Source organism: Odocoileus virginianus, chromosome 8, assembly GCF_023699985.2.
Source record: "Odocoileus virginianus isolate 20LAN1187 ecotype Illinois chromosome 8, Ovbor_1.2, whole genome shotgun sequence".
In the NCBI taxonomy this organism is placed as follows: domain Eukaryota; kingdom Metazoa; phylum Chordata; class Mammalia; order Artiodactyla; family Cervidae; genus Odocoileus; species Odocoileus virginianus.
The window spans coordinates 34,565,207-34,592,574 of record NC_069681.1 but is presented as its reverse complement, the minus strand read 5'-3'; the positions used below and the strand labels follow the sequence as shown (position 1 = coordinate 34,592,574).

The 27,368-nt window shown below is 42.2% G+C and overlaps 1 protein-coding gene and 1 pseudogene across 25 annotated transcripts in view; both read right to left on the bottom strand.

Moving 5' to 3' along the window:
* The window catches only part of DOCK9 (dedicator of cytokinesis 9), a 271,524-nt gene that overhangs the window by 93,607 nt on the left and 150,549 nt on the right, over nt 1–27,368 (bottom strand). For all 25 annotated transcript variants that reach the window (XM_070471461.1, XM_070471465.1, XM_070471475.1 and 22 more), the window contains exons 5-13: nt 25,766–25,835; nt 23,948–24,043; nt 22,850–22,984; nt 17,155–17,329; nt 16,134–16,201; nt 6,041–6,115; nt 4,600–4,740; nt 4,073–4,276; nt 3,565–3,687 (exon numbers count right to left, since the gene is read on the bottom strand). In XM_070471461.1, coding sequence (XP_070327562.1) covers nt 3,565–3,687; nt 4,073–4,276; nt 4,600–4,740; nt 6,041–6,115; nt 16,134–16,201; nt 17,155–17,329; nt 22,850–22,984; nt 23,948–24,043; nt 25,766–25,835 — 1,087 coding nt within the window. The remainder of the gene's footprint in view (nt 1–3,564; nt 3,688–4,072; nt 4,277–4,599; nt 4,741–6,040; nt 6,116–16,133; nt 16,202–17,154; nt 17,330–22,849; nt 22,985–23,947; nt 24,044–25,765; nt 25,836–27,368) is intronic.
* On the bottom strand, nt 26,473–27,368 carry LOC110138596 (WASH complex subunit 3 pseudogene; annotated as a pseudogene).

Below are 27,368 nucleotides of genomic sequence, written 5' to 3'. Positions count from 1 at the left end.
TGCCCTCAATCTTTCCCAGCATCAGGGTCTTATCCAATGAGACGGCACTTTGCATCAGGTGGCAAAGTACTGCAGCTTCAGCTTCAGCATCAGTCCTTCCAATGAATATTCTGGGTTGATTTTCTTTAGGATTGACTGGTTTGATCTCCTTGCAGTCCAAAGGACTCTCAAGAGTTTTCTCCAGCACCATAGTTCAAAAGCATCAACTCTTCAGCACTCAGATTTCTTTATGGTCCAACTCTCACATCCGTACATGACTACAGGTCTTTCATATTACTCAAGTAAATCAGAATCAAACCAACGTTGGGCAACATGCTAAAATGCCGGTGAGCCAGTGTGAACTCTGCAGAGCTGCAGCATCAGTCCCACCGGGAGCTGGTCAGGAAAGCAGGGTCTCGGGCCCCACTCCAGACCTCCTGGGTCAAAACCTGAAATCTGACCAGAGCTCTGGCGATCTGTGTGCACCAGGTCTGAGAAGCGCTCATCCAGAAGACTCAGAAGGAGAATAGCAGCATCCTGTCTGCTTCTGAGTCAAACTGAAGCCATCTGTGTGAGTCCGGACCACTGAACCTTTCTGGGCTCTGCTTCCCTACCTGCAAAATGAAGAGCATGGGCTTGACTTGTCAGCATCCCTTCTGGCTACTAAATATGACAAGTGTACTGAAACCACGTGTAGGAATTGAGGCCTTCAGGAGTGATAATGGAAACACTTCTCCACTGAAACAGGTTCAGGATCCAGTCCCTCCCTTTCTCCTTCCAGGGGGGCACGTCCACGCAGACTCGGAGATCATAGAGTAGAATGGTCAGCCTTCCCGGAGTGGCCATTTTACTTACACATTTTCAAGTAGGAACAATTGCTTTTAGGTTTCAACAATAATGACTGTGTTGTGGACTAAAATGCAATATTTGCATAAGTTTCACTCTTGCCTGTAGTGAACTCTCAGATTTACTGAGGATGCACTTGGAACACAATGAATGTGAAAGCCAGAGTGAAAAACTATTGTGTGTCCTTGTGGGTTTTTCCCCTCACTTTTCTTTCTTTTTGAAAAAACATCTGTTCATGGTGGACACCTATAGAGACTCCTCCCAAAAATTTCCTCCAAAGCAATGATTTCCTCCAAACGATGCCCTAGGCCATCTTGGGAAACATGAAGAAACAATTTTTTTTCTTTTTTTTTTTTTTTACAGCTTGGTTACAGCTCAGAGTTTTATTTGGCAAGCAAGAAAAGTACACCCTTCAGGTATGAGGGCAGGCCAACCCCAAAGAAGAGGCCATGAAGAGACAAATTTTGATACACAGGGAAAAACCATACCTCAGTAAAATCTCTATTGAAGCTTCTATTTTTACATAAGATGGCTGAGTCTTAATCTCTGCTTGAATTGACTGCTTTGGAGGTGTGAACGCATGGGAAAATGTACACATGGCTGAGCCTCACATGCCGTAAGTATGAAGGAGGAGTAAATTCAGCAGATGCTCAGCGGACATTGGTAAGAACGGCGTCCCGCCTGCGAGGATACGCGGTTTTCACACCAGCACGAGCTGCCAAATTCCAAGCCATGCACATGGCAGGCAGAAGTGGCCAAGCTGGTGCATGCTGGCCTTGGAAACGTGTTGTGCATACAGCAGGGGAATAGATCTCATCTTGGGTATTCACTGATTATTAATCAAAACACCAAAGAGACTAAAAGAGCTTCTCATCCCAGGTTTTACAGACTTGATTTAAAAAATAAAACAGCTTCTCTCCAGAGACTAAACTTGACCCAGGCTTTATCAGCCAGAAGGGCATCCTGTTTGAAGCTGTGTGCCTGGGTACATGGGCTCTTCCTTGACGGGGGCTGTAGTCATTGATGATGATGTCCTCTTATATGTGTCAGTGACTTGATTTACAGTCTCCACAGCACTGACTCGTACACCATCTGTCTGATCTCAGCACTGCTCCTGAGGGGAGGGAGGGACAGGTAGCAGCACCATCTTTCAACTACACATGTGACAGCCGGGGCCCAGAGAGTTCACATGGTGTGTCCAGGCTGGCTGAGCACTCGGCACCCAGTCCCTGGCTCCGAGGACCTGTCCTTTAACAACCATCCTGTATCTTCATGGACACGCTTGTGATGGGCTGGTGGCCATAGAGAGGAAGCTCTGAATCAGCTGGGAAGACCTCAGTGAGAGCCTCCAGGGTGTCCCCGGATGCTGACCAGTCTATGTCACTGTTTCAGGGTCATCTCACAGATGATCAGTTATTTAAAAAAAAATTGTTTTAAGAAACTAGCAGTACTGTAAAACTGGCACGAGTAGCATTCAAATAGCTGACTCAAACCAGGCAGCTCAACAGGGTGGAAAGTGACAGTCATGTGTCCTTTGGCGACTCTAGTTGTGGGAAGCTCAGTGGGCAACTAAACCTTCGTAAATCTAAGTTTTTGGAAGTGTTACTTCTAATATTCAATAACTCTAAAATATGTCCACACCTAGGCACCCCCAAGTACCAAACACTACACTAAAGTAATGAAGACACAGCTCATACACTTAGTGTGTATTTCCCTCCCCTCTTTTGCCTCATGTCACACCACCTCTGCCACCAGAGCCCTGTCCCCCCTGACAAAACACAGGGGGCTCGATCTGCAGATACTACCGGCCAGACCATCCCAGCCAGCTCACCTCCTCGTCTCCGGTCTCACACGTAAGAGTAAATGGATCCAAATTCACAATTCCGGGACCTTGGACACATGCCAGCAAGTGGAAATGAACTCCATTTAAATACAATATATGTACTTTTTAATGAAAGAAAGTTTACTCTTAAGCTGGTAATTCCTTTGCCAGCTATTTCAGGATGTCAGGACAGTCTACCAGATGAAGTGTTTATTTATACATGGAATTACTTTTCACTGAAAACTGAACACACAAGGTTAACTCTTAAGAGTAAATCTATGAGAGTAGACAAACATAGACACTGTATTAAAAAGCAGAGACATTACTTTGCTAACAGAGGTCCATATAGTCAAAGCTATGGTTTTGCCTGTAGTCATGTACAGATGTGAGAGCTGGACCATAAAGAAAGCTGAGAGCCAAGAATTGATGCTTTCGAACTGGGGTGTTGGAGAAGACTCTTGAGAGTCCCTTGGACTGCAAGGAGATCAAACCAGTCAATCCTAAAGGAAATCAACCCTGAATATTCATTGGAAGGACAGATGCTGAAGCTGAAGCTCCAATACTTTGGCCACCTGATACAAAGAGCAGACTCATCAGAAAAGACAGTGATGCTGGAAAAGACTGAAGGCTCAAGGAGAAGGGGATGACAGAGGATGAGATAGTTGGATGGCATCACCAACTCAATGGACATGAGTTTGAGGAAACTCTGGGAGACGCTGAAGGACAGGGAAACCCGGCGTGCTGCAATCCATGGGGTCGCAAAGAGTCGGACATGACTGAGTGACTGAACAAAGAACAACAGTGAAAGCAGTCTATCTCTTTTAGAACATAAATATGGCTTAACTGTGATTTCTTTAAGCATTTCTATTCCTATTTTGTCCCCCCACTGCTTTTTATCATCCCAAAGTCATCCATACCTTGGAGGAGTCGGAACTCTTCATGTATGGCTCAGCACCATGGGTGATGCTCCCCTGAAGTACTTTTTCAATTCTAGCCACAAGAAATATATCAGGATGCGGACACGTGACTGAAAATATCCCCTAGGGAACAAACCATCTTCTTTAGCGAGCAGAATTTACAGTTACGTTAAACAAATTTCACGAATATTAAAGAGTCTCAATCAGCAAACAGCACTGAAACAGCAGAACTACTCAGAAGCACCCAGCGTCAAACTGGTTAACTCATCAACAAACAGTTCATCGTTCGATGGCAGTGGAGGCAACTAGCAGAAAGTTTAGAAAAAAAGAAATGAGAAGTCAAAAGCCATTTCTCTTTCAGCTTGCTTTGACAACCTCGTGATATACGCAATCAATCTAATTAAGAGTCTCATTTACTCCAACTGTGCATTTTAAGCTTCATTTATGTATTCACACAGCTTGTACCAGGGAAGCCTTAGTGGCCTGACCACTGGGCCAGCCCCCCCACCTGCTTCGGGTACTGCATGGCGGCCTCGTGGAGGATGCCCAGCGGGGCAGGCGAGCTCTGCCGGTCCCCATTCCTCAGAGACGGGGACGTGGTGGCCAGCATCTGCCTCACTGAGAAGTGGTTCAAGTCGACGTGGAAGTCAGCAGAAATCTTCCGGTTGTATTTTACGTCAAACAGGGACAGAGTGACGAAGAAAGGCTCAACCTGGACAAAACAAAACAGTCCAGACCATCACCAGGGCACAAACTGTCGGGAAAAGAGAACACTGCTACCAAAGAAGAGACGACTAGACCTGTGTGCGATTGCTGCTACAAGTTACTGTGAAAGTACAACAGCCTCCCTCCCCGTCCTGTATTGTGAACATCCTGTCTGGTGGCCCAAATGACCCTCTGCACTCTGATCTCACCCTCTTGTTCTCCGACACCAGGGACTAGGACTGCGTGACATGACTGCACTGCAACCGGCTCACCTGAAACCTTGGAATGTGTGTGTTTTTTTTAATTTTAGTTTTTCAAAAGGAAAATTACATTTGTAGTGGGCCCTTCTTCATTTTCGGCAACACAGCATTGCAGATTGAAAGATAAATCATTGCACTTGACGAGAATTCTTTTTCCAAACTTCTCTTCAAATGGTTTCACTTCTGGCTCAGCTGATGAGAAGTCAAGCTTCTTTAAAAGAAATGCAAATATATAAATGTATTATGCTCCCACTAAGAAGAAAATATCCTATAATAAATGTATCCTAAAGAAACTGCTTAAAATATGGAAAAGCTATACATATTAATTTACGCAAAGTGTTTACTATTTTATACATTTATGTGGTATATAACATGGTCAAATACATGATGGTATATCTACTCCATGACTGATTATATAGAGCTTTAAAATTATTGTTATGAATAACTCAAGTGTTCATCAACTGAAGTCTCTATAATCAAAATGTTGCATATAATATAAATCCAATGAAATATTACTCAGCCATAAAAAGGAATGAAGTTCTGACATATGTTACAACAGGGATGGGCCCTGAAGACATTATACTAAGTGGAACAAGCCAGACATGAAAAGGAAAATATCATATGATTCCATATATATTAGCTTCCTAAATAAGTAAAATCTTAAAGACAGAAAGTAGAATAGAGGTTACTAAGGGGGAGGGGAAGGAGATATGGGGAGCTGTTGTTTAATGCACACAGAGTTTCTATTTGGGAGGATGGAAAAGTTCTGGAAAGAGATCATGGTGATACTTATGCAATAATGTGACTACCTAACACCAGTGAATAGCATGTTTAAAAATGGTTAAAGTGGTGAATTTTACATTGTGCATATTTCACCACACTAAACAAAAATCTGTCCAAAAAACTATATGGTTTTGAAATCTGAGAAGAGACAGAGGAAAATACTTATTATTAAATGGGGAAAAGAAGTTCTATTAAAAAAAAAAAAAGACAACAAATGAAGAAGAGGAAACTATGGGAGGAGCCGCAGCAGGACAGTTGGCCCCTCCGAGCAGCAGCCCTGTTTGTGGGCAGCCCTGGAGGCCCTCACCACGCTGTGTTTGGGGTTTTCTCAGGACACAGATGTGGACTGTAGGACAGAAAGGCTTGTGTTTGAAACTGAGCTTGGGCCAGTCAGGAAACAGTACTGTCTACTGGGCAACTGTGGAGATGCATGCTATTTTCTTGGTGGTGGGTTTACAGGGTAGATTATATATGTTCTTTGTGGACTAGCACATCTTTGGATAAATCTCCTTAAATTTTCAACGATCTATGGAATATCAAATGTTCACAATGGTTGTGCTATGGTAATGAAATTACCGGTTTTTGTTTTTTCTCTTTCTCCTGAATTTTCTATATTATCATATGGCTTTGCATCCAAAATATATAAATAAGCAAACAAATAAGCAAGCAAATAACCTATCAAAGCTTTTCTTTCCTTGAGCTATTTTAAATATTAAAATACTTCTTACCTGAGCATCTGGGTCCAAGTAAAAAAGTTTAACTCTGCTTTCACTTTTCAGTTTAATTTCTGCTTCTCTGGCACTCTGTAACAAGATAAAACAAAAAATAAAAATCACATTTAAAAACTTCTTTTTCTTACAGAGGTGTCTAAGTATGTTTGAAAGCTATCCCATCCCGAAGAGCCAGACTGCCAGACAACTCTGCCCTCATCTTGGTGGGTCACCTGCATGTCAACGAACAAGGACAGACTATGTAAGTACTGTGGACAGGCGGTAAGGACAGACACGATGTAAGATCTGTGAGGGGGAAAGAGAAGCTAAGACTTGATCCCTGCCCTTGTGAAGCTGACAATCGATTAGAGTCAAAACCAATGCAAATAAAGCAAAAGAGAATAATTAAGCCTTACCATCAAGAAAAGCTTCATAGAGTAATGAAATGGGTGACAAGCTTTGAATGAAGAGGCAGAATTTAGACAGCAAAAAGGAGAAAAACATGAGCATTTCAGATCAAATGAAAAGGTTGCACAGAAAAGATAGATAATGAGAGCAGAAAAGAGTCCAAATGGAAGAAAGGACTTACAGTTCAGCCTGTGACTTGAGGGTACAAGTAAAGGAAGTGGAAGGAAGACGTTCTGGATGGTGGAATAAAGAAAACTATGGTGGATCTTGAGGGACAGCCATTGGTTTCGGTGGTAGGCCAGGGGGGAAATGCTGATTCATTCAATAAATATTTATGAGCACATATCCTATGTCAGGCTAGGGACACAAACGTGAGTGAACTGCAGTCCCTATCCCCAAGGAATACCACCTGGGAAGACAGAATATGAACAGCAATACGAATGAAAAGGAAACCATGCATACAGCAAGCCAACCTGCACCAGGAGGTGGCCACGAGGAAAGCGCTCCCAGAGGAAAGTCCATTCACAGGATAAGGACATTTGGCCAGAAAAGGAGATAAGGCCATTCTAAGAGGAGGGGCTACAGGTATAAAAATACAAGTTCACACTTGAGCAATGACCAAGTCATTCATTACAATGAATGGTACATGATGAAAAATGCAGAGAAATGAATCAGATTTGTATAGTGAGGCCTGGGGATTTCATTAAGAATCCAAAATCCAGAATAAAAAAATTCTGCAATATTCTCATCAAGGGAATAAAATAACCAATTCTGCATTTTACAATAGATCTGCCCTGCGGGTAGGGCTGAAGCGATGGATTAAAAATGGAAAGACCAGGAGGTTCACATGGTTTCTCCCAGGTTATGACAACAGGCTCCCAGCCTCACAGCAAGGCCCATGACAAACCCCACCTTCCTAGGCTTGGGTGGCCTGCTGACTGACAATTAATCTGGGAGGAAGAGCAGGTTTATTGAAAGGGTGGTAGACTGGATTCTGGAGGAGCCTGTGGGATTTCCAACTGGCAACATCCAGTAGACAGCCAGAAAGATGCAATGTGAACAGAGGGTGGGAGGAAGGCTGGAATTACAGGCAAGGAGAGCGTTAGCACAGAAGTCTTGCGGCGGGGTGCTGGGTGAGGGTCCCTGGGGGAAGCGTGAAAGCAAGTCTGTGGACGGAAACCCAGAGGCCCCCACACTGAAGGGATGGACAGAAGATGAGAAGACACACGGCAGCAGTGATGGGGGCTGGAGCAATGCGATTTGGGAACAGGCAGAAGAGGAAGCTTCTAGGACAGTCACAAGACAGAAGTCATCTCCAGCCACGTTATGCCTCACACCTGATGCCTCTAAACCTATACCCTGCTCTTCCTGGCAGTCAGAGCTCTTAATAAAACATCCTCTCTCATCCGCTGCTTTGCTCAAGGATCATGAGTCACATCTCAGCACATGATCGGGAGTGACAGCTCTGGAGAAGGCATCTAGTCCTCTCTGCTGGTAGCTTACCGAGGTCTATTATCACATTTCTAATCATGGCCAACTGGAAATTAAGCATCTTCTTCATTTTCCCAGCCATGGAGTTATTCTAACAGGTTCTTAGCCATGATGCAAGGGTTTCCCTGGTGGCTCAGACAGTAAAGAATCTACCTGCAATGCAATGACCCAAACTCTATCATGATTATATTTAAACAACTGTCTACATCGAGCAGAATGAAATGACCACCAGAACATCAGCTAAGAAACTGGGTACTAGTTCTAGTTCAGTTGTGAACTAGCTGTGTGAACTTGAGCAAGCCACTCAGCCTCCCTGGACTCAGTTTTCATTTCCAAGTAAACATGTTCAACAAGATGCTGGCTCAAGTCTCCTTCCATGACAAAGTTGATCTTGCTGCTCTCCCTGCAGCTTTAAGGCTTCTGGAGACTCAGGGGCCTTCCTACAGATCAGCTCATGCTTTTTGCCCATGGCAGAGTGGCTGGGAGGGGGTGAACAAAGTGTGAAATCCATCGAGCCATCCTTTTTCCTAATTTTTCACATCAAAAGGGCTAGAATATGTGCACGTAGAATATACTTAACTGAACCCAAAGAAGAATTTGCTTTACTTTGTCCATGAGGTTTCCTAACAGAAACATCAGTACTACACGCTGCGAGACACCACCCACAGTGACACGTTCTTCTCCTGAATTTCCGCTAGAGCCTTTCAATGAGGGCAACCTTTATGACCTCAGACACTGGAGCACAGCTGGCAGAGTAGCAGGGGAGCATGCTCTCAGTCGCGTCCGACTCTGCGATGCCACGGACTGCAGCCCACCAGGCTCCTCTGTCCATGGAATTTTCCAGCAAAAATAGTGGAGTCAGTTGCCATCTCTTACTCCAGGGGATCTTCCTGAACCAAGGATTGAACCCGAGTCTTCTGTGTCTCCTGCATTGGCAGGCGGACTCTTTACCACTGGGCCACCAGGGAATGGGCCCTTAATGTAGAAGCATTCCCTGGTGCCTTTCTGAAAGATGTTTGTTGACTCAACTGGACTAGGAGATGCTAGGAGATGAGAAATGAATAAAGCAGGAATGACTGCTAAGAGCTCCATATAATTGGAGGGCAAACAGGGATGCAGATACATTAAAAGAAAAGAAAATCAACTAGCCAAAATAGACTCAAAGCATGCTAATGTTGCCACTAATATCCAAGAGAGATATTCTTCACCAGAAAAACCACTTAATGGGGAAGAAGGGACAATGTTAGATGTAAAAATAACCTCAAAGTGTATACTCTACCTTACACACATCAACAGCTCTACTAAAAAAGCAGGCTCAGCTTCTTAAAGTTCCTCCCAGCCCTCCCAAGGCCTAGAGTGCTTTAAAAAGAGGGTACATCTGATAAATAGTGTTTGAAACAATTACCAAGTAAAACCTAGGCAGTAAGAAAATGTAGCTTTGCCCCAGAGCCAGGGAATAATAAAATACACGAAGGCATCACAGTGATAAAAGGGGATATTCATTCATCCAGCCAATATCTCTCTGCTAGACGTTACCCTAAGAGCACATTTAAATTTGGTACAACCTTAGGAGGCAAGTCTTATTATTATCCTTGTTTAAGAGAAAACACTGAGGCATGAGGGACATGTTTGGAGCAAACACTTTGCTCCAAAGTTTGCTCCAAACTCACAACACTGAACAGAAGTCTGTCTTCTGACTCAGGTTGTCTGGTTTCAGTACCAACTCTCTTTATTTATTAGACCAGAAAAAGAAAAAATAGGTAAAGAATATAAATAGGCAAGTCAGACAGCAGAAAAACCAAATGGCAAATAAACATGAAAATATGAAAAATATCACTACTAAGCAGCAGAATACAAATTATAGCAGTGAAATATCATTTTTTTACTCCTCTGGTAAGGATGCAGAGAAACAGGAATATGAATTGTTACAACCTTTTGGGGAAGTAACCTGGTAATATTTAAAGCACTAAAAAACATGATAAACTGTGACCCAGAAATCCCACCTTGGGGAATTCCTAGTACTGAAATAAGAGCGTGAGTATTTAAGCTTTGAATATGTCACGATGTTTATTGTGCAGTACTTGTGTAGGCTAAAAACTGAAAATTATCTAGACGCTTGTAAATAGGGAGATGACTAAATAAAGTGTGTGGTATCCATATTCGGAATATTATGCAGCTATGGAAATGAGTTTGAAGGCTAAAGATTAAAGGCAGGGGGAGAAAGGGATGAGAGAGGATGAGATGGTTGGATGGCATCACTGACTCGATGCACCTGAGTTTGAGCAAGCTCCAGGAGTTGGACAGGGAAGCCTGGCATGTTGCAGTCCATGGGGTCACAAAGAATTGGACACGACTGTGCGACTGAATTGGACTGATGGCAATGAGTGAACTAGATCCTGTATGACCCTAGAGGGACACTTAAACAAATATTTTTAAGTGGTAGGGCAAGTTTCAGAGTAGTGTATATATTATGAGCACATTAAAAAACAAATAACTAAAGCTACTACACATGTGTATATGTTTCCATGAGCAACTGGTTTAGTGGAGGAGACACTATAACAGGTTAAGAACATTAGTGCTCTCAGGAACTCAGGAATGTGGGGATGGAGGTTGAAGGGAAAAGATGAACTTTTCTTTATGTGACTTTGAATATTTTTACTTATTATAGAAAACACATTTATTTTCACTTAAGTTTTAGTAAAGACAATGAAATAAAGTAAATTTTGGTAATAAGTACTTTCAAAATCTAACAGCCCACAAAACAGAGCTGTAAGAAAATAGCCCACAGACAATGCTGTCCAGCACTTCTCACAGTGACAGAAACCAGCCCTTCTCTTAAAATAACCTGAGGTCAGTCCATACTGTGGATGGAAGAAGAATGCAACTGCTTCTCCCCAAACCCGGTTGCTGCCATCCTACCCACTGTCGTCTGATACTTTAGGTTCCGCATACAGGAAATCGAGAGGAAAATGGAAAAAGAGAAGTGACAATGACAGAACCATTCTCTGTAAAAACTGACACTTCTCAGAAATCACAGAAGAGAACGAACTGTCCAAAACAAAAAACCATTCCACCCACTCCTGTAAACCCCAAGTTTAATCACTAATGATACACTAACAAGGTTTTCTTCCTTTCTTCAGGTATGAACCATCCATTCAAAAGTTCCCAGAAGAACTACTGCCGCGTTTAGGCCTGGCATGCTGCAGTCCATGGGGTCACAGAGTCGGACATGACTGAATGACTGAACTGACCTGAACTGAACAGCTTAAGTTCACCTCTGAGCAGGTAAAACAATCAGAAGCCAGAGCGTCGTACTTTGAGGGTGAGTCATCAGAAAAATATTCTGACTGTTGGCTCATTTAAACAGAATGGATTGGAAATAGGAAGACTTTGCAAAATCCTTTGAAGTCAGAGTATATACTTTTTAATTTAAAGAGCTGTCATGATTTGTTTCTACTACTTCCCTGATATTTAAGTCCCCAGGACCACTATTGCACCCTCTGTGATACAAAGCTGCAATAAAACGTTCTACATAAGGAATGGAATACCAGCTGACCTCACAAACACAACCCTAGCCAATTCTTTTGTGTCGTAACACAATGACATAGTTTTCTGGACTAAGATACAGGGAAGGAAGCATTTATTACAATGTGGTTTAAAAACTCAGAGAAGGTGTCTGAAATTCTTTGGTTTCTAACAAATACTTTTGAGCTTGGCATCCTGATGCTTACTGAATGTAAATGAGACTATAAAGTCTGAAACATCACACTGTAGCCTGTATTCAACTGTGGAAAATTTACCTAGGAAGGTAAATTCATTCCCTAAAAACAAGTCACACAGTGATAGGATGGGAGCAATTTTGGTCTAGCATGAGAAAACGGCTCTCTTCCCAACCACTCGGGGAGACCAAAGTGAGACTGAGCGGCTGTTGTTGATTACAGCAAGAACGCAGAAACAGAAAAGTTACGGAGGAAAACATAAGGAGAATGAGAGTTTTCTTCATACCATCTTTACACAGGAGACAGTATATATATGTGTGTGTGCACATTCATTCCAATGTTACCCAAGGTAAATGTAACCAGAAAAAAAATATTTATCAAATAAATAGCAATCAGGTTTACCACATGATCATATTACCCCTTGACACTGTACAGAAGAAACCAATCAACTAACTTTAACTACAGTTTGCATATTTAATAAAAATGTTTATAAGACTATGTCCTCTTGATACTTTAAATGCTGGTACTTTAGAACAAATATTTGGTTCTGTATTAGACAACAGAAGAAAAAGAACAGGTTTTAGGGTATACACAGTATGTCCCCATCAGAAAACAATGAAGGTGTCCAGTACTAAATGTACAAGCAACCAAAGGGCCAGGAATATACACAATATGCCGAAAACCTGAGTCCACATCACTCCTACTGTATGTCAAGGGCCCCTGCATTACATTCCACAATGAAATATCAGCTATTTTTGTACTAAAACAACTTCCTGTCACTCACATCCTGTTTGGTTATGTCTCGGTCACAGCAGAAAACAAAAGCTGAGGCAACAGGATGAATGAAGCAGAAAGAGGGGCTGCTCTGAGAGGAGCCTGCCATTAAATTACACCTTTGCCTGCCCCCATTGTTCTAGTCCTTTCTCTGCAATCCAACTTAACGGTGACCTGACTTCCCCAAAGACCATTTCCTACTACTGACCTCTTAACTTCCGCATCCCATCCCCTTGACTAAACTCTCCCTTCTGGTACAGCTGTGGGACTCCAACCTTGCTCCCCACCTCCCCCGATTCAGTCTCAGATTCTGCATCTCTGGAATGCATTCCTTCTAAAATCAGGATAACCAGTAATCAATCAACCTGCCTCCTTTCTTAACAGGTACTGATGATCCCCGCTCCAGAAACACCGGAGGGAGTTGGAGACAGTCAAAACCACTCACACTCGGGGCCCTGGATGACAGAGGGGCTGAGAGCTGGGCACACAGGTGCCTGAGCCCCTCATACTGTATTTGGCCACCAAGCAGGCACCTGGACAAGAGGCCTCGCCGACAGACACCTGCCCCAACGGGGGCAGGGAGGGCAGCATGCCGATGAACGATGGCACAGCTTAATTTTCCTTTTTCCCTTCGAAACATTACCTTCTGCCTTTTTCTACCTTCTTAAAGTAAAATGGTTTTAGAGCACTTGAGAGCTGGCATGAGGTGGGCTGGTGGGTGGGGAGGGGGAACAACAGTTAAACCCCTTATAATGCTGTACTTCTTAGATTTTGACCATGACTCAAAGTAAGAAATACATTTACATCACAACCACACACACACACACACACACACACACACACACCCTCTCTCTCTCTCTCAAATATATGTGTTTATATGCATGATAATATAGTATCTTAAATAATACATATCATTATTAAGGGCAGGGCACTTTTTTATTCTGGGTCACATACTGTTGAGCTTAAGAAGCCTGCCACCAAGAGTACGTATGTATGCTTCCATTTTTAGGAAGGTCTAGAAGAGTTAGAATTAATCTATGGTGATAGAGGTCAAAACGGTAAGGGCATCAGCTGAGAGGGAGGATACAAGACAGTCTGCTGAGGTGCTGGAAATGTTCTACATGTTGACATGGGTGGGGGTTCTGTGGGTGTGCCAACGTGAAGTCCAGCAAGCTATACAATTAGTGCCTGGGCACGTCACTCTATGTAAGTCCTACTTCAGTTAAAAGAAAAAAAAGAATAAAACAGTAAAACAAGAAATAAATGAGAAATGGAGGTTAAAACCAATTTAATTACCTTTAACCAACTAAAACAGCTTAAGCTAACTTGGTCGTTACCCGCTGTTTGAAAACAGCTTCAAATATACTCTTTATACTCAAATATACTTCAAATATACTCTTTAAAGAATAAATATATGTGATCTATGTCTCCTTTAAGTCTGACAATCAAGGAATTCTGAATCATGCTGGCCAGGTAGCAGTAGGCAATAAGAGAAGAAAGGAAGGCATAGCTCCTATATGTCTTCATAGGAAAAATACAGACTTCTACTTAATATTAAGCTCAGAGGAAAGCTATGACAAACCTAGACAGCATATTAAAAGGCAGAGACATTATTTTACCAACAGAGGTCCATAAAGTCAAAGCTATGGTTTTTTCAGTAGTCATGCATGGATGCGAGAGTTGTACCATAAAGAAAGATGAGCACCGAAGAATTGATGCTTTTGAACTGTGGTGTTGGAGAAGACTTTTGAGAGTCCCTTGAACTGCAAGAAGATCAAACCAGTTCATCCTAAAGTAAATCAATCCTGAATATTCATTGGAAGGACTGATGCTGAAGCTGAAGCTCCAATACTTTGGCCCCCTGATGTGAAGAAATGACTCATTAGAAAAGACCCTGATAATGGGAAAGATTGAGGGCAAGAGGAGAAGGGGGTGACAGAAGATGAGATGGTTGGATGGCATCACTGACTCAATGGACAAGAGTTTCAGCAAGCCCTAGGAGATGGTAAAGGACAGGGAAGTCTGGCATGCTGCAGTCCATAGGGTTGCAAAGAGTTGGACACAACTGAGTGACTGAACAACAACAAAAACAAAGCTCAAATAATGAGTCTTCTCTTAGGTATCAGCTGTGTTCACACAGTAAATGGACAAAGTTATTTTTTTGAATTATAGACTGAGCTGCATATATTATCTGTTTCAACAAACATTTTGCTTTGAGAAATCACAAACCCCAAAACATCCAGAAACAAAAAAGCAAATCTCAATGTAAATGCGGTACACAGAAGTTCATAACCCAAAACAAACACATAAGCCAAAACTCTTCCAGCCTAGAAGGTTACAATGGTGGCACTAAAATTAGCTTTAATAGGCAGGTGCTAAAAAGACACTGTGGTAACAGTCAAGTTCTAAAGAAAAACAATACTCTCAAGTCTCAGCCAGGGAGGTAAGTTTTATATTTTAGAACAGCTATGTTGTCTTAAAGTAAAGGTCAATGTTGAATGCCAGTCTATTTATAATGGTATATAGATAAACCATGTTTTCTATTACAGTGTTTAAGATGTGGGTGTGTAGGGTCTCTATTTCACTGTATTCTCACAAAAAAAAAAAAAAAAAGAGAGAGAGAGAGAGAGACAGAATAAACAGGGAATAACAGAGTAAGAATATAAAGGGCCAAAGAAGACAAAGATATTTCTCTCATTTAAAAAGAATCATTCATAGATGCACGCAAGGAGACAAGTACAAGGATATTCACTGTAGCATTGTTTGTAATAGAAAAAATTGAAAATAAGAGAATTGCTAAAATAAAATGCTTACACAATGCAATAAAGGGTATGAATTCGATCTATATACCAACTTGGATGGATCTCAAAAATAAGGCTGAATTAAAAATAAAAGCAAGTGCAGAAGACTATGTAATCATTTATATAACATTTTAAACATACAGAACACAGTTGTATATTACTCTGATACATATACTGGTAAAGGTAAGAAAAACAAAAGGAAGTATCCCCAGAAAATCCATAACAGTGGTTGTCCCTAGATGAGGCTGTGAGGGAAGAAGGGAATGGAGTAAGGACGATGCTTAAAAAAGAATTTCAACTATAAGGGATATTTTACTTCTTTAAAAGATATTGAAACTGAAAGGACAATACAGTAACAAGTGTGGAATCTGGGTGGTGGGAATGTGGATGTTTTGATCTTCTCTGTGCTTTTCAGTAATTTCTGACTTTCTCAAAGTATTAAAAAAAAAAAACACAGGTATATATATATATTTTTCCATTCAGAGTGACCCAGGAACAAGTCATATAACTCAGGCAATCTCTTTGGTTCAGTAACAAGATTACTAGTAATACAGATCTATCCTCTTTGGAATTGTCTCTATTAACTTAAATAAGGGAGCATATGTGTGAACATAGTAAGTAACATGTTACCATGGAAACATTTACCTGTGCATCTTGGTTATTTCTTCAATATGTGTAATGTGGTATGAAATATTACAGAGGAAAAACAAAGAATAACAAAAAGAGAATATATCGCAAGGCACTTTCTGGAAAACAAACTGAAACCTGACTCAGGTCAGTAATGGTATTTTACCTCACCAAAGACTGTGGTCAAAAATTAGCAGTAACTGCACCATGAGTTTAGTAGTTCACTACCATGTATTTGTGAAGCATTTCAACACCATCCTATGAAAGGTGGAAGATTTAACATGAGGTTACCTTGGCAAGTTCAGGCAGGTAGCTATCTAAACCGGAACCAGAACCTTCCAATTTGCTTTGTTCATCATCTAAAACAGTAAAAGAGATCACCCAAGTCACTTGTAGCTGAATGTATTTTATTTAAAACAGGAGAAGGAAGGCTGTTTCTCTTATGTCACCTGTAACACTGTGGTTTTCAATCTGGATACCCAATAGAAACACCTCAGGGCTTTTAAAAAATGCTGATGCCAGGCCCAGGGGTGAGGGTGGAATATTTGATGGTGGAACAGCCTAGGCAGTGTTTAAGCAGAACTGTCATTAGCTATGGACAGCAGGCCACATGGCGCTACACCCACCAGGTACCAGACAGGCCAACTAAACCAGAATCTCTGGTGGGACAAAGACAAGGGCATTTGTTAAAGGTTCCCAGGCACATCTAAGACACAGCCAGCAGGGTTGGGAATCACCTGTCCAAGGGCCTGAAATAAAATGTGAATTGTCAAGAATGTAGCCAGATTTCCCCACCCACTGATTTGATCTGTGGCTTCTGCCCATCTTAACTCTGACTTGAAATTTCCAAAGGATATGATTAATGATAACAATAAAAACCATAATTAGCATTTTAAGTGCTGACTCTCTGCCAGGCACTTGAGATACATTATCTTGCTTAACCTTCCCACCAACCAGCAAATTCTGTTTTTATTCCCACTTTACAAGTGAGTAAACCAAGGCTCTGAAAACACAGGGAGCTTGCTTGAGGTCTCACGGCTGACGAATGGTTTTGCTGGGACTTGAACTCAGGTCTTCCTTTCTGCCTCCAAAGCTGTGGTTCTTCCCATTACACGATTTCCTTACACAAATGATGTCATCGTAGGACATTCTACTGTAAGGATCCCTACTGTAGGACATCCCATCTGTAAGGAGCTCACATGTGTCCCACCTCCATGTACCTATCAATAAGCTGTCTACTTCCTGCATCCTCTGGGGAAACGGAAGACACAGTAGAGTGTTCGCACACCTGGAGAGAGCCACACCTGCCTACCTTCATGAGAGTCTCCATTCCGCTTTTCCTGCATCACAGCTTCAAAGTTGAGCTGGAGAATCTTGTTCAGAATTGTGATCCACTCTTCCATTTCCACTTCACTGTCTGCTGCCAACAGGTAACTACTTTTGTCCTGCATCTTGAGCTCAAAGGCAAAACGCCTGACTTTGTTGTTCTGAAAGGGGGGAAAGAAACACATTTTTGAAGAATTGGAACACCCTTAAAAATTCTTCTCTTTATCATCTGCTGGTGAGTACTATCTCACCGGCATTTCACACCGAGTCATTTAAAAAGGCAAGCCCCTTCCCCTTCAGCCCTCATCACTCTCCACCTTCCCTGATTTATCTTCTTCGTGGCTTTATTTTCCCATCTGACACATTACAGGTTTTACATATTTATCTTATTTGCTGTCTGGCCCATCCAATGGAATGGGAGCTCCTCAGGGCAGAGATTTCTGTTCTTCCCTCCTTTATCCCTGTTTCTAGAACACTGCCTGGCAGGTAATAGGCTCTTGAAAAATATCCGAATGAATGAAATTTCACTGAAAATTTTCAATTCCTCTAGCTCCTTTTTTTTTTTTTTTAATAAAGTAGTATGTGGTATCACATTTTTTAAAGCAAACCATTCTCAGTGGACTTCCCCAGTGGCTCAGATGGTAAAGAACCTGCCTGCAATGAAGGATACCCAGGTTCGATCCCTGGGTCAGGAAGACCCCCCTGGAGAAGGGAATGGCAACCCACCCCAGTATTCTTGCCTGGAGAATCCTATGGACAGAGGAGCCTGGCGGGCTACAGTCTGTGGGGTTGCAAAGAGTTGGACACGACTGAGCGATAAACACTACTAAACACTACTATTATCTACCAGTAAGTCTGACTCCCTTACCTGGAACTTACCACTTATGAGTCTCAGAAGGTATTTAGACACCAGGTCTCCCTTCCCACAGCTTCTCTCATGCCCCCAGCTTTTCTGCCCAAAGTATAAAAACTGTAATCCACGTGCACTGTATTCAAAGGATGAATGTGCTGGGAGACCAGGGTTTCTGCATCTGGGCACTGCTGACCCCTGGGCCCTCTGTTACAGGGACTGCCCTGGGCCCTGCAGCCTGTGTGGAAACAGCCTGGCCTTACCCCCGGATGCCAGTAGCACAACCCCCCAAGCTGTGACGATTGAAAGCTGCCTCCAGATAATATCAATCTTCCCCCAGAGGTACAATCACCCTGGGGACTGCACTAGATAGAGGTTCAGCTCCGAGGAGTATGACACAAGACTCCTGGCAAGGACAGGGTGAGGGACGTGACATCACACACTGCCACCTACGTGTGGGGGCCACTCACCCATTAAAATTCTGGCTGGTTAGCTGCTGGCCCTAGGGGGCCTCAGTGAAGGTCTCAGAGATAGGGTGGCCTCCCAAAGGCAGCTCTGAGTCCGCTACAGCATGGTTCTCAGAAGAGAGCTGCTCCCTGAGAGGAGCATGTTGACCACCGCGCCCTGGGTGCACTTCATAGAAAGTGTCAGAGAAGGGGTCGAAGGCCAGGTGTGAAAGGAGGCCTCAGCATTCCTCATGCACTTCTTATTATGAAAATATGGCAAAATTGGGGCTAGCAGCAGGTCTTGATTCCCAGTTATTCCTCTCTCTGAGCCTCAGTTTCATTATCCACAAAATAAGTGTAATCAACTTCAAGGTCCTAAAATAGAGGCTCAAGATTCATTTTGCGTATATTTTAAAATTTAGTTTAGGCATTTCTTTGAACTCGCAGCATTGATCAACTAACTTTTTTACAGTGTCCAAAAGCAATATTAGGAAAAAAAAAAACAAAACAACCCTGTAACACTTAAGCCACTAATTCTGGTGATTAGATTACAGACAGACATGGAGATAGAAACAAATGATTTAAAAATTTTGAAGCCTTAGATACAATTCATTAAATGCAAAATGCCATCTGCCACACCTGCAAAAAGAATATAAAGGAAGTGATGGCCACTGAGGTCAGAACCTTAGATTCTTAAATATGCTCCAGAGACAAAATGATCAGGAATTCTTTACTGCAAACCATCTATGCACTGACTCCGTATTGCAGATCATCTATGTGCTGACTCTGTATTGCAGACTATCTATATATTCTGCTGAAGACAGGCATCACAACTATCTTATAAAACAAAAGCAATTACTTCTACTTTCCAAATGATGTTACCAATTATATATAGTTTTGCTTTAAACTTTTTTTTTTAAAGTCAGTGATAGAAAATTCAACAAAAACATAACTGAAAACATCTCTCTGCTTAAGAATACAAATGAAACTCCCACTTGGGAATCCCACATAAGACGTTACTTCACTGTCATTGACAATGCTCTCTGGTACGCCTCCCTTTATGAGGTGAATAAACATTCTTTGATATAATTTGGTTTACATATGGCAGCTTTCAGCTTTACATAGTGGTTTCATAGAGGCTGGGTCACACGCTGAGAGCGCCATGGGGTCAATCAGCTGTTTATGCAAAAATAATTTTCAGTGGACATTAAGTGGTGCTGTCATCTTGACCTAGGGCCTAGGTACACTTTCATGTACTCCACCCTCTTTTTAAATTTCAGTCCTGCACAGTGTTTGTGGGTTTGTGCTCTTGTTGTAACCATCAGTAATTAAAAGGACCAAGACTTAACTAAAATTTTGTATTTCTTGTTTTCCTAAAAAAACTCAGATGATCTAGCAGCCCTGAGCTGTTAGTGTCACCAGCAGCATCAGCTCCCCATTGAAGGGAGCCCTTGTGTTCCAGTTCATCACAGTCCCCAGCATTCCCCATTGCTTTACACGCACGCCTCTTCTTCCACCTAACATTGGTTTGGCACCTGTAGCCATCTGAATCTGGACCCGTCTGGACCCCTGACTTCCACACGAGCTGTGATGAAACAACAAAGTCTGGACTTCTCCCATCATTAACTACTAGAAAACTGGGCAAAAGAGATGAAACAACTGTTTCCAGATATCTTGCAACCATCAGTGCAGCCCTACGATCCCCAATAGAAAGGAAATGAATGAGGTGAGCCCTACCAGCACCTTAGCTCTCTGCCTGGACTAGGAAGGTGAGCCTGAACAGAGTCTAACATTCCCGCTGACTGAAGAGACTGCCCGGAGTTCACAAGATGCAGGTGGACAGGACATGCAGGACCGAGTCTCAATAACAAGAACAGAGTTCTCAGCACACACAGACAACAGAGGCCCAAACTTAGTAACAACACATCATTGTGTGGTTTCTATTTATATGTTATGCTTCACCAAAAAAGCTACTCCAAAAAAAAAAAAAAAAAAACAAAGTCAAGACACAATAACCTAAACTTCAGGTTACCATCCATAAGGGATAAAGAGAAAATCAACAAGGAATAAGAATGGCATCAGACTCCAAAAATAACACCAGCACCTAGAAGACAATGGAAGATCTTCAATGTCTAAGGTAAATTTCACCTTGGATTTTGATACCCAGCCAAACTGTCAATCAAGTATGAATGCACAACTAAAGGAGTCTGCAGACAGACTGACTCAAAACACTAAGCTCCTATGAATAATTTCCCAGGAAGCAATTGGAGGATGTGTTCCTCCCAAGTAAGAAAGCAAAGGGCGAAAGAAGATGACGCGGGGTCCTGAAAACAGGGAGGAAAGGAAAGGGAATTTCTGGGATGGTGACTGTACAGAGTCTGAGGAAGCAACCAGTTCAGATTAGAGCAGGAAGGAGGGCTGCAGGAGCTGAAATCCTCTCTAGCATCACATAACATCCAAAGTTGATGAACAAAGAGAAGTGAACACTCCTTATCTAGCAATATGGACATAGAGCCCAGAAAAAATTTAAAAATAGTGGGAAAAGTTGAAAATGATCATTTCAGGGAGTGGGGAGTGGGCAAAGTGAGGGTGATACTGGCAGGAATGCACCTTTAGTGCTTCCTCTCTGTGCTCTTTGACATTTAAACCAAATGAATGTGTTATTTTGGATGAAAACAAAATTTGATTCTCAATAAACATGTGAATACATAAGCAAGGGCCAAACCAGAGAGCTGTGCCTCTAACCTTAGTCACAATGGCCCCACAAAACAACTCTTCTTAAAGGACCGAGCTTTGGGCCGATGTCATCGGCAGATACTGACTCATTTTAAGGAAGCATCCTCTGATCACGGTGACTGCGTCTATTGTGAGGAGTCGTCAAGGAGATTGTTCATTAATCACACAGTGCCCTCTGTATGAGGGCCCCCAAGAGAAAGGTCTGAATGGGCTTCATTCTGAGATTACTCGGGCAGCTTCTGACTAATTGGATTGTTTGCATCTACAGACACTGTGCAATCGAACGGGTCTCCGAGCTAGACAGCGCAGAGCCGGTGTGCCACCCACCCATGGCAGGTGTTAGTTCTTTAAAATATATGCCTTTTCCTCAAATTAATCCCACCCTGTCTCTTCCCTACTCTGACTCCTTGTTCACCTCTCACACCCACTTTAAATGTGTAATATCCTATGTTTTTGGTATCATTGTCAATTGCTACCTTAGATCTTCCTGGGAAATGGGAGGGGAGGGGATAAGTGGATGGACAGGTGAACGTGCAGATGGAGAAACTGCCAACATGCTTTCAAAGGCAATTCCACACAGGTACAGAAGGAGCCACATCAAACCGGTAACAGCAGCTCTTTGAGAAAGGGAAAGATGGGGGACAAGAGGGACTTCTGCAGTACCTGTACTGTCTAATCTTCTATAATACTAACATGCTCATGTACTGCATGTGTGCTAAGTCACTCCAGTCTGTGACCCTATGGACTGTAACCCACCAGGCTCCTCTGTCCATTGGATTTTCCAGGCAAATATACTGGAGTGGGTTTCCATGTCCTCCACCAGGGCACCTTCCTGACCCAGGGATTGAACCCATGTCTCTTACATTTTCTGCACTGGCAGGCAGGTTCTTTACCACTAGTGCCACCTATCATGTATAATTAAAATGACGTTTAAGATTCACTCTTCAACTGTAACAGCACTTACGGCAACAAAAATACCTAATATTGGCTGAATGCTTACCAAGCGCCAGCACTGTTCTAAGCTCTTTACATGTATTGATTATCCTCTCCATAACCACATTCACTGCTATCACTATCCCCCTTCAACAAATGAGGAAACTGAGGTGCAGAGAAGTTCAATCACATCTCCAAGGTTACAGAACTGGTCAGTGGTAGAACGGGGATATGAACTCAGTCTGCACCTGAAACCCACATCTTTTGATCAATATATACTACTCTGCCATGGGTACTACAATGATAAAAGTCATCACTGAGATGCTAAGAGCTGTTCTGAATATTTCCAAGTTAATTCATCCAATCCTTTTACTTACTTATCCTATTAAGGAAATATTTTCATTATCTGAATTTTGCATATGAACAAACTTCGGTCAATAGCTGGTCCAAGGTCACACAGTTAAAAAGTAGATGAGCCAGGTTTTAAGAAGAAAAATATATGCCAGAGCACTCGGGCCTCCAACAACATAATTCTGCCCATCTCCCACCCACAGTCTTCTAAACTGATGAAAAACAAACTTTACTCAATTTTTACATCTACCATTATATTTCTACCACAAATATAACCATTTTGGGAAGTGTTTGCTTAAATCTTAATTCACAGACAGTATTTTATAAATGAGAACACTCAATGATAAAGCTTGTTTCATATTTACCTGAACCACACCCATACAAGAATCGAGAAATATTGATCCTTTTGGTTCCTTGGAGATCTTTTCATCTTTATAAAAATTCAAATTGTAGGACCCATCACCAAGTTGAATCAGGTGGAAAAATCGTCTTTTAAATGACTGAGAGAAAAATATACACACAGTGATTGTTTCAAAATGAAAAGAGCCACAGTATCTCTCAATAACTCACAATGATGCCCTGACGTAAAAACCATTTCAGTTCTCTCCAAAACAAATCTCATTCTGGCCAGTGCCCAGGGAGCTGGGTGAGTTAAGACTCCATCGCATCTAATAATTTCCCTGCATTTAAATTCTGGGGGACTAGTTTACTTAACATTCCTGGGTCATTTTTCTCACCCAGAAAATCAGAGATTTTTACATAACCACCCAGAATCGGGGCAGTGAGTTCTGATTTGGGATGCAGCTGGAAAGGATGGAAACTTTCTCAAATCCCCAGGGTTTCTCGCTCAGAGTAGGAAGTGTTCTCCGCCTCACGATACTGAACGACTTTTCAGCCTCATGGTTATGACAGTCAGCATTTCCCCTGATTTAATTTTATCTCTCCTGCCCATCCCACCTCCCTTTCATTGCTTCTCTTTACTATTAATTCTGGTCTTTCTCTGCTCCTACTTCTCTCCTGGATAGTTTCTACACTAGTTTTACTTTTCTCTTGGCAACCTCCTTTCCAACTTAACCATATTCCCTTTAGTCCTTGATTTCCGCTTTTCTTGATTTTGTTGCAGGAAAGCAAAATTGCTTAGGTGTAGCCCCTTGGTGATGCTCTACAAGGTACCGAGTACCCCTTTTGTAGTCAATACAGAGAAAGAAAGGCTATATGGTGACTGCACCTTCACATCAGCCTCCCAATAAACTTGTCACGCTGGTGGTCAGAGGGTGACAAGCGGAGGGGGTGGAAACTGTACCAGTGAGGGTCAATCACCGATCACCAGGGAAGCATCTTATTAACCAGACAATGTCAGTTTTGTTGGGAAGAACAGCACACCCATTCATCTTGAGCATCATTCCAAGACCTACAGCAGAAAGGGCTTACTCAGGGGAAGGCAGGGTGACAGGCATCCTTACCCTCATGGTCACACTTATTGCACTGTTCATGTTGCCTTTGTACAGCCAGCCATGCTTGGTGATCCCACCCTTCTGAGAGCCGAGGGAGGCAGCATCCTAGGAGAGAAGGACACCGCCAGTCAGTCTCCCATTTTCACTGACGGCAGATCCATTCAATTCATGCCAGGTGGCCCCTCACTCCTTTATTAGAAACCGTCTGGCACTCATACCTACTAAGTTCACTTACCAATAAATAAGGGGGACAAACTTAAATTTCTGCAAACTCCAGTCTGTTAGAAAGCAAAGCTTGTTCCAGTCCAAGTTGTTTCATTTTTAAGTGTTTAATGAGCCACAGAAAGTACATACCATACTTGACCACTCAAGTTGAAGGTCTCGCCCAGTTTCATGAAAAATGTTTTCACATTACACTCCCCTATAGTTGGAAGACAAAAGCAAATTCCTGGACAACTTCCCAGAGGCTTAGTTCAGGGAAAGGTGAATACGAAAGGAAGGAAATATGAGGCAATAGAGAAAGGAGAGATAAAATGCTGGGGCAACAGAAAAGAGGGAAAGAGAGCAAGAACACAGCAGGGAGAGAAGTGAAGAGCTACAGCTAGAAAAGTGAATAAAACTTGCTTCTTCAAGTTCTGACCCCAACTCTCAGATCTGGGTTTAAGGGCATGGGGTGGCCAGATGCTGTGAAAAATAGGTCAGGTATACATTTGTACATACAATAACCAGACATGAAATACACACACACACACACAAATACACAAACTTTCCACAACACTCTGACCTGGGCCCCTTCCTCATTCTCTAAGATCACCCCCAGTGATGCCTTTTCCCCTTTAAGGCTGGGCCCAATACACACTTCAGTAGGAACTTTAGGAAGAGAGGATCACACAGTGTCAGCCACCCAGCTCACACTTCCTAAGCACTAGTCTAATTATGATCTCTACTTCTACGGTCCAGTAGATAAATGCAGAAGGACCCATCTTATACTTTGTCTGAGATCATTTCAATTTTACTCTTGGTGATCTTACTGCTGCCATTATTATCTGTAATAATAGAAAAAACTCACCTGCCTAGGATTTTACAGTTTGCTGTGTGCCCTTACGTGTGTTATTTCAATCGGTCCTCCTCTCACTATTAATTCACATTGAGGTTTTAATATCTTGTTTTTCATTTTGAATGACCACTGACTCTTCCCAGAATATTTCTAAAGTGGTTTCTGAAATACTTTGCTGCTATGCACATCATTAATGTCCACAATGAGCTGAGTAGGGGAGAAGAAGAAATGCAGAGACAGGCAGTACTACCTTTTTTATTAGGTTTTCCTTGCTGGGTGCACACAGTACCCTTCATGCCCCAGCTCAGCGTCCTTCACGCATGCCTAGTCATCATCCATCCTCCAACAGTAGGGAAAGTGGGCTTGTTAAAATCAGAGCTTCTGGGTACCATTTACTTCACTCAAAGCTCTCCCTGAAGAAACAGCCATTTAAAACCTACTGGCTGCCAGTTTGTGTCAAATAGCCCTTGAAAAACAACCTAAACTTGGTATCTAAGTTATCTTGATATTTTTAACAATGTTGCCAAATCTTGCCTTTGAAACCGATCTCAGAACAAATAAACAAGGACCAGAGGAATAGGCAATGCTATGCAGTTTAGTTGAAACGGAGACCATTATTTCAATCAAACAAGACATTAAAAAAAAAAAAATTCTTCCCCTGTTTCAACAAACATTCCAATTCCTGTTTTGGATACATGTTGGTAATTTTCCAATGAATCGTCTAACTGTGAAATAAGTCAATTTTTAAATCCGTAAGCAAGCAATCCTACCTCATCTTTGTCGACCTCCTCATCCACTTCATAGACGTGAACTGGAAGTTTATCCAACTTGGCCATTTTGCTTTAAAAAGAAGAAAGAAACTTGTTTTATAATTACCTAGTCTATGAAGAGATGCTACATTTCTTCCCACATCAGAGGAACAAGCCTTTAACAAATCCAAAGCTGGCCCACTTGAAGAATGGAAACAATTGATGACATTGCTCCCAAAAGCTATACAGACAGAATGGCATAGCTTGCTGGGAGTTAGGTATATAATAATGGTAATGTGTACGAAGAAGTAAAGACGTGGTAGAATAACTTTAATATGAAGCTTAAATGAGGTCACTGCCTTTGAAATGACTGCAAAGCAGTCTTAATGATGATGGTATTAATGATAAAAAAGAGGACAATAACAGTTCCAGCTATTATATGCTAGGCACTGTGCTGCACTCCACATGTGGCACTTCCCTTCGTCCTTTAGATGGTGGGAACTGGTGCTAAGACCACTTAACGGATGAGGACACTGAGGCTTACAGAGGGCAGAGGAAGTCACTGTTAAAAACTCCTCTTCCTCACCACATGATTGCAACTCATTGATGCTCAGAGGTAAAATTCACCAGCAGCAACATATATCTCGTAGTAAACATACTATATCCCCAGTCTGTTACTTTCAGTCATGAGAACAGCATGAATAAGCCTATCAGTGACCACAGGTGAATTCTTTTTTTTTTTTTTTTTTAATAAATGCTTTATTTTTTTTAACACAGGAAGCTTGGTGGCAGATCTGTAGCCACTTGATGTCGTTATAACTAATTACAGTTCAGGCTCTCTTATAGAATGTAAAGGTACACTAACACATGTATATGTAATTGTTATGAAAATTAAGCTTAGTCACTAAAAGAAGATTCATTATCTGAACTTTCTTCTGTGTTTTTTTCACCTTCACCATCAGGCACTGGAGCATCTGGCCTCTCAAGAAGATCTGGGTCTAGTCCTTCCGATATCATTTTGTTTCTTATTGCCATCACTGGAACACCCACTTGAACCATTTTGAGATATCTGGCATATCTTGGATCCTTGGCTACAGTTAAGATATTTTCTGGTGTTACTTCACTTTCCTGTGGTCCAGAGTCTTGTAAACTGTTCTGCTGTGATTGCTCTGAAGTGGCTTCAGAGTGTGTTCCATTTGTGATCCTAGTGACATTTACAGGAGATACTTCAAATGTGACATCATCTAGGCCCGGGATAGATGAAAACTTTGCATCTAAAATATTGAGAGTTGTTTCAATCCGCTGGATACGAAGAGAAAGGTCTGCTAGTTTCTCCTCACAAACTGTAGAAAAGCGGTTGAGGAACTGTACAGTGTGCACCACAAACTGCTTTAGAAATGCCACCGTTCTTCTCTGTTGAATAGCTGGCACCTTAGTCAGGTCTATGCCTGAGCCCATGAGAGGGGGCCCATCCTCATCCATCTCCTCAGCGGGCGGGGGACCCACCACAGGTGAATTCAATCCAATGGGAAGAATCAAGGCCCCAGATGAGCGCTGGGTAAACACAGAAGCAAAGAGCAGAGCCATCTGGAGAAGACAATGCTGGAAGGGAGCGTTCTCAGCC